General features: G+C 37.4%; 3 protein-coding genes and 1 long non-coding RNA gene across 7 annotated transcripts; 1 reads left to right on the plus strand and 3 right to left on the minus strand.

Annotated features, from left to right (window-relative positions):
• Positions 1–238: 238 nt before the first annotated feature.
• On the minus strand, positions 239–1339 carry LOC132791107 (uncharacterized). Of its 4 annotated transcripts, none has more exons than XR_009632867.1 (3): positions 1009–1291; positions 771–947; positions 239–720 (listed from the first exon to the last, which is right to left on the minus strand). It is a non-coding gene; the product is annotated as an uncharacterized LOC132791107 (long non-coding RNA). The 4 variants fall into 4 exon arrangements; XR_009632866.1 differs by having other exon boundaries at positions 239–710; positions 1009–1287; XR_009632868.1 differs by having other exon boundaries at positions 239–944; positions 1009–1339.
• A 7819-nt stretch (positions 1340–9158) lies between these two features.
• Positions 9159–11513, plus strand: LOC132792210 (probable cytochrome P450 4p3). The gene is made up of 7 exons (XM_060801467.1): positions 9159–9450; positions 9512–9712; positions 9959–10040; positions 10095–10210; positions 10394–10655; positions 10718–10944; positions 11004–11513. The coding sequence occupies exons 1-7, from the start codon at positions 9258–9260 to the stop codon at positions 11498–11500; spliced, it is 1578 nt and encodes a 525-aa protein (XP_060657450.1). The 5' UTR covers positions 9159–9257; the 3' UTR covers positions 11501–11513.
• LOC132792211 (uncharacterized) lies at positions 11513–12420 on the minus strand. Its single transcript, XM_060801468.1, has 4 exons — positions 12292–12420; positions 11996–12234; positions 11829–11939; positions 11513–11762 (listed from the first exon to the last, which is right to left on the minus strand). The coding sequence occupies exons 1-4, from the start codon at positions 12418–12420 to the stop codon at positions 11612–11614; spliced, it is 630 nt and encodes a 209-aa protein (XP_060657451.1). The 3' UTR covers positions 11513–11611.
• A 167-nt stretch (positions 12421–12587) lies between these two features.
• LOC132791430 (zinc finger protein DPF3) lies at positions 12588–15718 on the minus strand. The gene is made up of 3 exons (XM_060800339.1): positions 15030–15718; positions 13959–14225; positions 12588–13892 (listed from the first exon to the last, which is right to left on the minus strand). Exons 1-3 carry the CDS (start codon positions 15466–15468, stop codon positions 13087–13089), a joined length of 1512 nt encoding a protein of 503 aa, XP_060656322.1. The 5' UTR covers positions 15469–15718; the 3' UTR covers positions 12588–13086.
• Between the last annotated feature and the right edge of the window lie 192 nt (positions 15719–15910).

Consider the following 15910-nt stretch of genomic DNA (forward strand, 5'->3'; position numbering starts at 1 on the left):
ACCGGAAAATGGGAGCGTCGAAAATCGGCTTTAGTATTCGATTTGTCGTTTGTAGCTGCTGCCTGGACAATGTTGTGACCGATAAGCTTGAAGGAGATTAATTGATTTGGCCGGCGGCACGGCATAAGGTGAGATGGGCGTAAGCAAGCAAATTGAGTGTGGCTTTTAAGCACTGTTTATTTTTGCCCGAAGTCGATTTCCGGCCATTGGCAAATTATGTTGACTCAATCAGCTGAAATCGACTCGCATATTCACGTTTATTTGATTGAGTTTGTAGCTGTGACAGTTGCATATATTAAATTACTTCAGCGAAATCTAAAAGGCGTTGATCTGTCACGAAATTGTAGAAAATTCCTTCACCATAACAACAACTGCCTTCTTCATCTTCATCATCAGAGCTGTGTTGACAGTTGGCAACGGGAATGACTTCATACTTACTTATTTTCTTTTGACTTATTAAAAAAATAAAAATAAACCCGCCTTTCGCGTCCTCAGCTTGTCGCATCACTGAGCTCTGCGGTTGCGAGATGATGAGATGAGATGTTGATGATGATGCTACTGTGGCTGCTTCAGCTTCTGCTACGTCAAGTTGTCATCAGGGCAGAGCTGGAGTGCTTATCCTTGGCTTTATTAACTTTCCCGAATGTTTTCCGCTCTGCCAGAAACTTGCTCACTTTTTGGTTTTATGGTTTTGAATTTCAATTCTATTTCTGGCCATTTCTTTGATTCGTTAGCTATTTACTTTTGAATTTTAATGTTCAGTTGCTCACTTTTGTCTTGTTATCTCGGACTGCATCAATTCGAATAATAACTTGATTTTATGCGAGCACTCGCACTCGTAGCTGTAAATTCCACTAATTAGTTGACCAAGTGCTTATCAAATATGCAAATTCCATGCATTTAATTGGCTCTGGCAAAGTGTCTTGAATTTAACAGACTGTCACCTACTATTGTTAAGTGAGTGCTATCACATTTAGTCGGGAAATTGAAATGAAAGTTTATATTTACAATTGTGAATTAAATTTAATCGAAGCCTTATTTAATTCTTAAAGCAATCCCCAAAATATATTGCACAATTTGTTAGAAAATAACATATAATACCCCTTGCAAGGCGTCTGATGCTAAGTCATTTTATTTCACAATTTATATTGATGTTATGCAAAAGGCAATTCGATACCCGTAAAACAATAAAGTATACTGATTTTTTTCATTTCATTTTTATGCTACGACCCTTGTTATTGGCGCACATATTTTATATCAGACTTTTCCCACAATTTGGGTTGCCAAGAAAAGAAAATTTAAACGCTTTACCTGCGTTAAACGCTCGACGAGACTAAGATTCCTTTTTTCCCTTGGGTAGCATTGAGTTTAAATAAATAATTATGATTCCCTGGAATGCTTAGCTTAGTTAACTGTTTCGCAGGCTCATTAACAAGGTGGCAATAATAAATGAAATACTCGTAATGCGTTTAGTTATTCATTTCTTATTTAAACGGGCATTAATATTCATTTAAGGAACGGCGCCGAGTGCCCTGACACTTAAAAGCCACAGCAACAAAAAGAACAACAACACAAGAAGCCATAATGAATGTAGAATAACAAACGCACACAAACAAAACTCCTACCACACAATAATAATAATGGCAAATGACAAAGGCATATAAAACATATGTGTGTGAGTGTGTAAGGCAATTTCAGTGGGGTAAAGGTTGACTGTGGCAAATAAATAAAACGATTTCAGACGCACAACCTAAATGTAAATACAAAAAACCACAAGGTGCACAAGGCGTAGGGGAGGGCGAAAGGGAGGGTGTGTTAATCGTAAATTGCGAAGAGCGACAGGCAAAAGAACAACAAGAAAAGCAGAAAGATGCCTCTAATCCACATACACACAAAATATACCTAACATACAGGCACATTCATATAAACACATTAACGATATAAAAATTGGCACTCAATAAGCATGAGGGCACTTTTGGGGCGACACACAGACACTACAGTCACACACACACACATACACAGACGAAGCACGTAGGCTGCTGCATGTGTGTGCTTTTGTGTATGTGGAGGTCGTCTACTGATAGCATCGGCATTTTCTTGCTGGCTGCCAGGGCAACGGAATGAAACGGAATGGAACGGAAACGTAGAACAAACGTAAACTTCTATGGTTTGACAGCTGGCTATGCATTTTAAATACAAAGCAAGCTACAGTCGAGAGTGCTCGACTGTGAGACACCCGATGCCCAAAAGTAAGGAATTATACTTAAAATATACCATATATATAATTTAAAATACTAGAATATTCCAAAAGCTATATTTTATATATCAATATACTACTCAAAATATACCCTAAAATTACAATTTCGGTATTAGTATATAAATATATTACGTTAATACACCCAAACTATACTAAAATATACCAAATACTATTATTTGGTATATCGATATGCTATTATGTCAGTCAAAGCCATCAACACTAAATAAAATTATTTCTTAAATACCTTCTCAAATTTTTACCTCATTGCACCAACATGTTCATGAATCATAAAGAATGTGATTTGTGGGGGAACAATGGGAGTGGCCAAAATCTAAAAGAAACTTGGTCTTTTGGCAACCAGTTATAATACCCTTCCACTTAATTCTGTTTGTGTAAATGTTTCTTATATGCTTTGATTTGCTGAGGACAATTTAAAGTATTCTTAGACTTGGAAATGGTCGCTGTAAATAAGTTGCCTAAGTGACCAATTAATTAGGGTTGAGGTCAAGTTAATTACGTTGACGTTAATTGAAGTCAATTCAATTGCGAAATTAGGAAAGAAGTCAACAAAATGCATTATTTAAAAACCATATAAGTGACAACGTATCACTTTAAATTATTAATAGCAAATCGTTTAAGACAAACTTATTTATAATTGCATTTAATATGCATTTAACAGTAAAAGTCTTTTCATTGAATTGCATTTAACTTGTTGACAATAAATGCCTAAAAGCATTACACATTTCATGGGTTTATCTTTATGGCTGCGCGTCGATGTACCACAAATTTCAATTAGGCCAATTCAATAGATTCAAATCGATAAAGTGAATTGTGCAGCCATAACACTTACGCTACATGAGAGTAATCACACGCCCCATTTGGGGCTGGCAGTCGAACAGTCACGCACAAAACCAAAAATCATCACCTGCTGACTTGCGATATATTAAGCTGAAATTACACACCGTTTGCCACGCTTGTCGCGTGGAAACGGAGGGAATTCCTCCTCCCTTACTCACACACACACACAGATTCAGTTTATTGGCAAGCCTGAGGCTCGCACACTGCCAGCATGTCCCCCAGCTAGCCATCCAATTTATGCTGGCCTCTCGGGTTCAAGTCTATTTTAAGCATTTACAACTTTATTACCCTTCGGTCAAGTGGTCAAGTCCACAAAAGCAGCGGGCTCTGAATTTATCTTTAGCAAGCGAAAGGGATTGTAAGTTGGCTTTGTGTGGCAACCGCCAACTACCTTTTGGGAGTAATCATAGGCTGAGATGAGGGGGGAACTGACACCACGGGTGGTTTATGTGGTTTCGGTTGGATGTGGAGATGGAAACTTCATGTGAGCTGCGGGGATTCCCCCCACGCCACATGCCACACGCCTTGTGCGTTGTTGCCTAATTGCAGGGAAAGGGTAGACGAGTTGGTGAAACTTCAAATTCGACACCATGTCTGGTAAGACGAACAAATGCCAGCGAACGTACAACTCAAATTGCGTATACGCCTCGTGCGACAAGAGAGATTGAAGTAGCAGCTGACTGTCAGTAATTAAGAACATAGCTTAGACTGCGTTGGGCCAATTAAGTGTGGCCAAGCAAAAGCCTGGAATAATTATGAAAATGAAGTGAAACTCATCGAAATCCCATCTAATCCTCTGAGGACGGCCACCAAAATGCGTTGATGCGTGGCAAATTCGAAGGAAATTTGCACAGATATCAAAGTGCGACACTCAAATTGATTAAGATTATTGCCTGCGCAAAACACGACAAATAAAAAAAGAAACTGCTGAATTTTCGAGAGCATATAAAAGTAGACCCACATCAAAGTCAAAGTGGCAAATGGAGGACACACGTCGACCATCAATGCAGATGGAGATTCACACACCAAAAACACACACAAACTGAATTCGTTGTTCGAATTCGCAATATTGGTAGCGTAGTAAAAAGGACATTCGCCTGGATTGTCACATAGTTACGAGTCCAACGCTTAAATGCGACAAGCATTCAAAAGATTAAAGCCAAGCGAAACAACAACATCGCTATGAAAAGCATATTGTTAAGAGTCAAAGTCCTTATCATAAGTTCAACACACATTTTCTGCGCTGCATTTAACACCAACATTCATAGAAAATTCAGCTCAGCATCACAATTTGCATACATGCGAAAATCTCTAAGCATTAAATGTCTGTACTATACACTATGTCGGAGGTCACGCAAAGTGCAGCGAAGAAACAACAAAGTCATTCAACTCGTTGGACATTAACTCTCCACCCTCTTGACATTTAATTCCTGCTCGAAGCAATTCAAAATTTTCAAATTTTATTTTACCCAAAAGATGTCAATTTATTACTGTTAAGTTTGCTATGCTGTTGATGTTACTTTGAGTTTTCGAGCTTCTTTAAAAGTGTTGCACACATGTTTGATAGCAGTCAAGTAACAGGAAAACTTTTACCTTTGATTTATGGCGTTTGGTTTGCAATGAATATCTTACAGAGAGAAAAACTTTGATAAAAATCTTTTTATAACTATAACCTTTAACACACGTTAAAATCTCATGTTAATAAATTACAAAGTATAACTAAAACTAGATAAGCCGAAAATATATAAGTTGTTGCAGTCTAATTTAAAATCAAGCCGCATTCAAATTAAAAAATCTTAAACTTAAGAAATATGAACAAAATATTTCATTTATTAGTTAAATTATTTTATCATGAAGCGTATCGTATTGAAACTTTATCTCATTTGCTCAATTTAAATCTGCTTAACCAAATTTCTTGATCCATTCGTTGTCATGATTTATTTAAGTTACGTCAATGTGGCAAACAGAACTTAATGGGAAAATTAACATACAGACAACCGAGGACGATGAAAAAGGCTCAAATTTCCTAGAAATCAAATAGGTTCCTTAATCATAATAGATTAGACGCCATGACAAGAAAGATTATTTATTATATATAGTATATATTTGCTAGAAGTCGAGCAAAACAACTTAACTCTCACACTTAATGTGAACTGACAAACAAATCTCGGATAGTTGTTTAATTAATTTCAAATTGGCAGCCTTATTTGGGTCGCTTGTGCTTGGGTTGCTCAAATGTCTGGCATAAACTTTTCTGTGGGATTAACGAAATAATAAAGAAAATAAACCAAATTCAAAGTGAATATAAAAAGTCCGATAAAGTACATTTTGTTATTCTTTTTTTTTTTTGCAGAGCTTACGCGCATCGTCGATTTTATTTGTTTGCTTCCAGTTGAGAGCAAGTTGTGAGGGAAACTGGTGGAAAACCCTTTTCAATCAAATTAGCTACTGCAAACGGAGATGCTCAATCATTTCTAACTACAGCTGAGCTGAGTTCGAACATGAATTCATAGAGCAAAACATAGTAGAAAGGACCAATGACTGCTGACATGTTGTTAGTTTATTCTTCGATCTTGGTGTCAGTTGTCAATTCGATGTTGTTTGTTGTCAGTTAAAGTGTCTTGGGTTGAGTGAGTTTTAAAATTAGAGCACTTCTCATTGAACAATTATATTACTTTTTATTGAGCCATTGTGATTGTGGAGAACTGATGTATAAACATGGTAAATTAAAATTTTTCAGAAATATCTTCTTTAATTTAAGGGAATGAAAAAATTCCTGTGATGTATTAAGTGTTAAATTCAAACCAATGCAATTAAATTAAAGGGCTATTTATTAATTTTAATACCTGTTTATTTTTCAAAGCAGTCAAATGCTGTTCAAAAATGGAAAGGCAAAAGCTTTATATTCTTTTTGCTGATTTACACTTTAACTACATATTATTCCATTTAATAGAAGTTCTGCATTATTATAAGCATCGGAAAATTAAGGTAACCTTAAATAGAAATTAAAATGTTTTCTATTAAAGCTTCAAAAGTTTCAAGTGCTCAGATCAAAGTAAAACATCATTAAAGTTGCTAAAGCTGTCTTTGATTTTATCAACGTGTAAACCAAAGTCACTTTGCGACTTTATGGTTAAGCATTCCGTATTCTCAATGTGGTTTACCCATCAAAATTTCAACTTTATATCACTTAAAAATGTTAGCACAGTGTTGCTTAAGTTTATTGGTGGTTGTTGACAACGCTTGTTTTCTCTTTCTCTCTCTCTATTTCTCTTTTAAGCGGCACTTGTCATTAAGCCAACATTCGATTCTCTAAGCCAAGGCAGTGTGTCAAGGAGGCAATATGACCTTTGGTTACTTTGTTCTCGCTGTTACTCAACGTTAAATCCAGTAAATGACAGTTGGGTGTTTCAGCTCCCCTCATTTGTGAGTGCTTTAACTTTCGCTGCGGGAAAATATTGAGAACTGTTTCTGAAGTTATTATGTGGCGAAGATGTTAACTGCTTCGACTTGCAACTGGCAAATCATCTAGCAATATTTCACAAACAATATTTCTGTTCGGCGAACAACTGCGACATGCTGAGAATTCCAACTTTGACAACTGACGACGACTCTCCTTCGCATCCCCTCTCACGTCTCTATCGAGCACTGAAACTTTTTTAAGTTTGACCAATGTTTTTTCTCTGAAGTTGCTTTTGCTGCCATGCAAAATAATGACAAATTATTTTGGCCTCATTCGTCGACTAGACAGACAGACAATCGACTCTCCCAAGCGAATGCTTAGTACGTGGTTTATTCTCTTGGTTTATGTGATTCCCCTCACAGGATTCATCGCTTGACTGAATTTTGGTTTCCTTCTTCTCGCATTGTTTTCTTTCGCTGAGTTATGACATTTTTATGGTCGCACATGTTTGCAGAAGAAGCACGTTTCATGCACCTATTAATAAACCATTCGAATATGTATTTATCTAACATGATAATTCATATAGTTTGTGGTTGGTAGCTTCAATTCTAACACCTAAATCTGCTTAAATTGTAACTGCATTTATGCGATAAAATACTTTCTTTTTTCTCAATTTGTCTTGAGTTTTAACTCTGTATTTATTGCTTGTAAAATCCTTTTTCTTATTTTATTCAACACGATTTTCATTTTGCAATTCTGTCAGCATATAGTTTATTTTTAAGCCCACGCACATAAATACATTGCAAAAAATTAAAATTTTAAGCATTATAAATAAATGTAATTATAATAATTTGTGTTTAGAAAAAGAAATTTCAGCAACAAACACTAATATCAAATGCGTTGACAACTAACGACTAAATACATATTTTTATATTATAATTCGATCAGGATGATCAACATCTCAGTATTTTTAAATATAACTGAATTTTTCGTACTGTGTAGACCACGTTGGAGGTCAAAGACATGTTGAGAGTACATGTTTTATGTACTCGCATCGTGTTCGGGTTGCGTTGAATAGCTTGCCGCACATGAAACAAATATGAAAACAGCGGAAGATGGCATCGTGGAAAATGGGAAATGGGAAACAGAAGAGCTGGCAAAACAAAAACTGTCAGACAGCGCAATTTTTCGATGTAAAGCTGAAGAAAGAAATTGCGCGAATATCGTCTTAAGCCTGTCAGCGCCAGCTGCCGGCAAACAGATTAAAATATCGAAACGCGCCACACACTGTAGGAGACAATCGAGGACACATACACACGGATACACGCACACATTCGCATATTGGCTGTTGGCTATTGCATACGCTTAGGCCGCAGGTGGACAAGATCCCCTCTTGCCGCATGCAACAAGGATTCTCTTTAGCTTTTGCACCCGGAAAGTAAACGAAGACAGTATGTTGTCATTTACATACTTCTCCAATTCGACTTGGCGCTTATGTCACTTCAATGTCCATGCAATCAAATCGATGTCACTGCAGGCGGCCGTATTGAAGCATTGGGTTAAAGCTTTTTTTAATTCTTTTCTGGTTTCAACATTACAAAATTATTATTATTGACAAAAAACTCTATTACCGAAATATTATTTTCACCGGGCATTCTTTTCGGATGGACTTTGTCGGATTGGTAATTGGCTGAGAGGTTTCATTGTAGATATTTATGCAATATAGATAAAAAACAATTTGAACTGGCTAACAACATTTTTTGTATTTTATTATGGAATAAAAATTAAATTGTCGAAAAATGTTGTTTGTTGTCAACTTATTATTTTTATTTTTTGCAGATAAAAAATATTTTTAAAATTGTGTTTTGAGTTTGGAAAGCAATATGGCGAAATACTTTGCGTATACTTGTTGCAAACTCAGAGGAGAAGGAAATTATGTTGTGAAATCTATCAACAGTAGATGGCACTAGGGCACAGTGTGCTGAAAATATAAACTAAAACTCATTGGTTATATTCGATTTGAGATGGTTGAAAGCTTCGCGTACAAATTCTAAACCAACAAAAAACTGCAAACTAATATAATAAGTGTTGACTAGCGTGGAGAATTATGAAACTTTAAATATTTAAAAAATTGAATATTTATAAAGCTAATATATTGGCTATCAATATTGAAAAATAAACGGTTTGCACATAACGATGCTTTGGGCAAACTGGAATGAATTCAAAACACATTTCAATTGTAAACTGTACCTGGTTCACTGCGACCAGGGCCTCTAAACACAAAACAAGCAGTCCAACGAGGCGTTCGGTCCGACTGCTTTGCACTGCTTGTTGGTGGATTGCGCCTGTCAATTTCAATATTCCGTTTAGATCAAAAGCAGAGACGCTTTTCAAATTCTCATTTCTATATTTTTGTTTGTTTAAAGAAAATAAACACAATTATTATGTAGAAACTTATCTAATAAAATAAGCAATACTCAAATATCACATATTTATTAAGTAAGTTGTACTAAACAAGTGTCAAGCTGTGTTTCCAAAAGCGTCAGTATATATGTTTGTAGTTGCTTATGTTTTATTATTTGTATAAACAATATACTATAAAGCGATTATTCTACAGCGAGCCTCTGAGAATTTTAATCTACATATTTTAGTCGGCAGCGAACGCTTGAGTGAATTTGTCGTCTTATCCGCGCAGTTTGTGTGAAAAACAAGTGATACTAATTTAGTACTGACTTTTCAATGTGGATCTTTATTGCAATACTAATTGGACTGCTAGGCGTTTATGCTTTTAGACTACGCAAAGACTATGTGCTCCTAGCATTATGTCGTAGATTCAAAACCATTGATGGCGGACCCTTGGACAAAACTGTGGCTACTGGAAAGGGCACAACTATTTTTGGCAACACTTTTGATACTCTCGGAATGACCTCAGGTGATTACTTGAAGCACCAACTGTCAACTCAATTGAGCATTAATTTTCGACTTTTGAACAGAGCAATTGTTTTATTATTCTCGTGATTATGCTAAGGAACTGAAGCGAAGCTACGTTCAATATGTCTTTGGGTTCCCAATTTACAATATTATTGATGCTGACGATGCGGAACTTATTTTAAATGATAATAACTTGATTACCAAAGGAGATATGTACCGGTTTCTGCAGCCCTTTCTGAAAACGGGTTTATTAACAAGTACTGGTATGTGCGTTTTTGTATAAGCTTCCATAAATAGATTGCATACGAAAGTAATTTTTATTATATTTAAATCTTTGTCGGTCATTAAACAGAAACATGCATTGTATTTGTCGTCGGTGTCTAGAAAGCTTTTCCTGACCTTCAATTATTTTCCATGACTAACAAAATAAAATGTTTGCATTATTTAAACTGATCATTTAATTTATTTACTTACACAATTATTTACACAGTATTTTTCTTGCCCCATAGGACAGTATTGGCATGGCAGGCGGAAATTATTGACTCCAGCATTTCATTTCAAAATACTGGAACAGTTCCTAGATGTATTTAAGTGAGTAGAGTTTTCTTTTTTTGATTTAATTAAATTTATTTCCCGATTATACAGACAGGAGAGCGTTAAGGTTCTAGACCTTATTCAGAATATGTTAGATGCTACAGATGGCCCTTGTCAGATTAATTTAAATGACATAATACCGCGATTCACGCTCAACAGCATTTGCGGTAAGTATTGATAATGCTACTACTATCAATATTAATTTAATCATTACTAATCAGTATTGATAGTACTACTACAATTAATTTTAATTGAATATTTTCTAATCAAAAAGATTAGGCTACCAATAATCTTGACTAATTTAATAATTTTAATACCTTTACCTTTTATGTTCACATTCTTCTTTTTAGAGACGGCGCTGGGCGTCAAACTGGACGATTGTTCGGATGGTGATGAATATCGAAGTAACATCACAATAGCGGAGCATAGTTTTATAAAAAGAGTTATTAACCCTCTGATGTCCAGCGATGCTTTATACAATCGTTATGGAGATGGTGTCAAGGATATTCCTACCCTTAATAAACTACATTCCTTCTCAAGCAGTATCATTGAAAAACGAAGGCAAAATTTCAATGAAGACAACCTAAAGGAAATAGACGACATTGAATCAAGGTATACTGAATACCTTTTTCTTTGATGATCAAATTTAACATTCATTTTCACTGGTACTCTAGGTACTTGAACACTAAACAACGATACGCTATGCTAGACACAATGTTGATGGCTGAGAAAGAAGGACTTATCGATCACGCTGGCATTTGCGAAGAAGTTGACACCTTTATGTTCGAGGGTTTCGATACCACATCTATGAATCTCATACTAACTCTTGCTTATTTAGCAAATCATCCACAATGGCAGCAACGCTGCTTTGAGGAGATTTCTGAACTAATACCAAGCAAAGGTATGTGGAAAGTCCTTACATTGAAGCTATTATGTAATTCATTTATAAATATTCTCTAGATCTCAGTGAGTTGGATAATCGCACCCTTTCGCAAATGAAATTTTTAGAATGTGCCATCAAAGAAACACAAAGGCTTTGTCCCTCGGTGCCCGGCATGATGCGAGAGTGCCATGAAGAAACGAAATTGGCTAATAATTTGATTATGCCGAAGGGCACCCAGATTATCGTGCATATATTCGACATACACCGCAATCCCCAATACTTTGAGAACCCAGATGAATGGATTCCTTCTCGATTCCTTCCAGAAAACTCCGAGCACAGACATCCGTTTGCATTTATACCATTTAGCGCAGGACGTCGCAATTGTATTGGACAAAAATTTGCTATGCTGGAAGTGAAAACTTTGCTGGTTCACATATTGCGAAATTTTGAAATATTGCCCGTAAGTAACCCAAGAGAATTCAAGTTCTTAGCAGGCATTTTAATCAGAACCAAATCTGATGTGTTCATTAAGATTGTGAAACGTCAAGCTGAATACACAGTAAACAGTATATAATTTCAGTGGCATATTTTATAAAATATTTTTCTGTAGTCAAACTGAAGCCCAAATAAATAATATATGTAATCCCTAATTCTCTAATCTTCATTTATATTTTTGTTAATAAAGTTATTCATTCAACCGTATTACTTTTGAAATCCAATCCAAAAGTTTCATGTTGCAATCGTAAATTTCACAGTCGTCGCTCTTCCTTGCAGTCTTCTCTGCCAGTATAAATTCGTAACCTTCCGGAGAGTCCTTGTTCAGCGTTGAAGATGGACTGTTGAAAAAAGTTTAAAATTATTTTCCTTATTTCTACTGAATGTGAAAGAATGAACTCTCTTACCTTAGCATTATGTGTAGCAACTCTTGTACCACGCTAAAGTTTTTGGAAAATCGAATTGAGTTTGCTTCGCAAATAGCTTGAAGCATGCACTCGTGCCCATTGTAACCATATCTGTTATTATATTGTATCATTATATATTTTTTATATTTAACTTCACAAACACTCACCCATTCAACATATGCTCAAGATAAGCGTAAATCTGCCAACGTAGATCTGTGGCAATTGTTTGCAATTGACGAATTGTGCCATCGTTTAAGGACACTTTGGACGGCAAATATTCGGGTAGATAAGGATTTTGACGGTATACACTGGCATTGTAGGGCAAAAAGAACTCGGCTTTTAGCACATGGCCAACAGTAAGAGATTCGTAGGTTAAATCCGCAGGTATACCTATGCCAGCAATAAACTATAAACGGATTTACATCAGTTCTGATTATACGAGCGCACTCATTTCTATTTATACCTGATGTCGCGTCGGTGCTTGTCGCGGAAAGATAAGAAAGCGTCTGGCACGACTCCTTGGCTTGCTCTGCTGTGCAGATAATAATAGACAAAGACTCAACAAGCTGATAGACCACACACAACGCTTCATGTTTGCAGACTAAATGCAACAAGCAGAAAATATCCGACTACAACCAACTAAGCAACTATGTAGTTACCAGCAATTAACAAGTCATTGTTAGAAATCTCATTCAAACTTCTAAAGTGCAACGTTCTCATTCGATTCGCACTTGCTAAGCATATATTAAACCATTTGCATTCTTAGTCGACACAGTTAAAATACAAAAAGTGTTGTAGTATTTATTGGCGTTATGTTAATTATATTTTCATAGAATAGATCGTAAATTTACACAAAATGTTGTAAAGAAATGATACGATAAGGATTGGATTTGCTTAAGGACCTCGTGTAATGAACATTGTGACAATCACTTTTGCGCGGAAGGCTGGAAATACTTACAATACTTGGGTCGGTCCATAAAAGCGTAGTTACAAATATGTATATCAAATTATTAAATTAAGTAGGTACATAAAATTAAAAACGTACTAAGGAATACTTAAGATGAACATTAAATTATAATTAATTTCAAGAGCTGCCGCGGCTGAGTTGGATGGGGAGACTAATTTGTAAAATTATACTTATGAGTGGAATCAAACAAACAACACGGAGATCGCACTTCGCATCGCAACGCCCAATTCTATCATCACTCCACTCTTATGTTTCAGTTCCCGAGTCAATTCCTTTGTCATTTGTTTCGTTTTACTTGTGCTTGTGAAATTCCTCCATACACAGTTTGCAACTCCATGAGCCCTCGGGCGGAGTTACCAGTGGCGGAGATAGACAATACATGTGGTAACCGCGATCACAGTCGTCGCAGAAAAGCAATTGATCATCATTGTCGGATGTGCCACAGATCGAACAGTATTTACATTCAATGCACTGCCAGCGATAGCGCTTCACTGATATTATCATATTGGGCGTGAACTGCAAACACGATGGATGACCAGAGCGGCCGCAGTCGGAGCAAGACACCAGCTCTTCGGGCATATTGGTCTTCTTATTCTCACGCTGATCGCCCAAACAGAAGTCGCAATATGGCGATGGCTGTGCCACTTCACGTTCGGCGCGCATCTTGTGCTTTTTGGGACTAGCCAATGGCGTGGTTGGCGATGCATTCACCGTCGTATATATGGCTGGAGTAACAGCCGTTGTTGCAGCTGCTGCCATGCCCATGCTGGCCATGGTAGCCAAAGGAATTGAATCATTGGAAGCGCCTGCATCGTTTAAAGGATTCTTCTCGTACGTTGCTGGTAGAGTTGCCGACATGACCATGGCTGACTGTGAGGTTTCATCGATAATCGGTATCGGTGATGCTGAGTTAGAGTGCGTTGCATAGAGGCCTGTAGCTGCGGCGGCTGCTGCAGTGCTTGCGGCATGTGCAACAGCCGCGGCCGCTGCTGCAGCTGCGGCAGATGTGTTTGCATTGTTGCCAGCATTGCCGCCGCCGCCGCCGCGTCTTCTCCTGTCCGCTGCGTCTCCATCGTTGGCATTCCGACGTCGACTGCCTGCAATGTGCAACAACAATGTTTACCGATTCATATTAACAAAATGCAGATTAAGATGTTTCTTACCGCCACCTTTACGTCCGCGCTTCGGAGTTCCGTCCACATTGGCATTGGAGCGCCGTGAGCGTGAGCCGCGCTTGCGTTTGCCTCGACTGCTGTACGATTCGTCGAAATCGTTATCCGAGTCAAAGTCATCTTCGTAGTCGTCTGCGTGATGGTAATGCGACGAGTCCATATCCTCGTGGAACCAATCCTTTTCGGCATTCGCATGCGAATCCTTGCTATCATTGTCGCCCGAAGCGCCCATCGAGTTGCCGTCTGTGGCAGCAATTGCTACAACGAGTCAATGAAATACAAAGATATACACATGAAGTATTATTGTTGGCCTCTACACACATACTATAAATCAGCCCCCAATTCCACCCAGCAGAGATGTTTCATGTCTTGCCCTATGCAAGGGGTCGGGATGGTGGTGGTTGTTCGTTGCCTTCATTTACTACAAATACACAGACACGTGCACATGTATTTTGCGAGCACTTGGTATAGAAAATGCAGCCACACATGTTTTGCTGATACATTTCATTGTTGCTTGCCACTTACAGTGGGACAGCTAAACAGAACAAACTATCAACTTAAATTAGCCAAACAAATGGAATTGCGTGTCTTACACACTTCTCATTAATCCTCCTCTGCTAATTATCTATGTATATAAAGTTCTTTACTATCTTAAATTACGCTTCAAATGATGTAAGACCAAAATAATGGAACGAAATATGCTAATTACAATTTGCCAAAAACTTCTTACGTATTAATCACTTTTATTGTCTATTTTTTTTATTGATAGTAAACTTTTGGAAAAAGAAATATATACTGTCTATATTCATATTTATTTGCTTCAAATGTTTTTACTATCAAGTTAGACCACTGTGCAGCGGTGGTGGAAGTGTCGAGGATGAGGCTGAGGCTGTGGCTGAACAAAGCAGCAGAAGCAGCAGCAATTGTAAGAGTTTTATTGATTTTACAACGCCTTTTGTAAATACATATAAATGCGCAAATATAAATAAAATAAATAAAAATCTATTTGTACATTGGAATATTGTTTGATTGCGAAAAAGGCTTGCCAACTGGAAATCTTACCTGCACTTTCCGCCTGATGATGGTCACGTGCATTGACAGTTCCCGAGCCAGTTGTGGGCACATGATGATGCTGGTGCTGATGTTGGTGCTGATGCTGATGAGACATATGGTGCTCCCGATATTGATAGGCACGGTAGCTTTGATGCGGATTCAGCAAGTATTGGCGCTTTGGTTTGCGCCAACGTGCCGATGGATAGGTGTAAATTTGGCCATGTCGGAAGCCGGGCATTCGTTGCTTTCGCTTCATAAAGAGCGCGCAATGTGTCTGCGCTACGCCAGTCTGGGGGTCAAGGAACGGCATACGGAGGCGCCGCTCGATGCAGAGTCGCGTGTTGAAGTTCTCACTGTTTTCCAGTATCTCCTTGTAGGCGGTGTCATTTAAAAAGTTTTGAATCTTTTCAAAGTTGCCAATGTTTACCACCGCAATATCGGAAGCCATATTGTTACTGTTGTCTGTCGGCGTCTGCTTCAACTTCGGCGTCAGCGTAGAAGGCGGCAAGCGATGTACACTTTTTAAATAGCCGAATTTATGGGAGGTTTTATTGCACAAACACAACGATTTTAGATAGTATATTCTTTTGCCGTAATTTAAAATTATTTTTATGCACCACAAGCACGCATTTTTTCTTCGTTTTGCTTTCGCAAACAAGTTTTGTGCCACAAAACAAGAGATTGACAAGTGCAGAGTTGTCGCACACTTTCAGTTTTGCTCGCAATGTCTGGCAACGTTTGGATTGAGTGCGTTTCAGCATATGCGTCAGGTCACACTGAACAAAAACATCGCAACATAAAATGTTTGCTTACATTTTGAAAATAACGACTTTCTTTTCTTAAATTGTAATTAATAAAATTCTTTTGAGGCATTGGTATTTCAGATATGC

This window comes from Drosophila nasuta, chromosome 3, assembly GCF_023558535.2.
Source record: "Drosophila nasuta strain 15112-1781.00 chromosome 3, ASM2355853v1, whole genome shotgun sequence".
Lineage (NCBI taxonomy): Eukaryota > Metazoa > Arthropoda > Insecta > Diptera > Drosophilidae > Drosophila > Drosophila nasuta.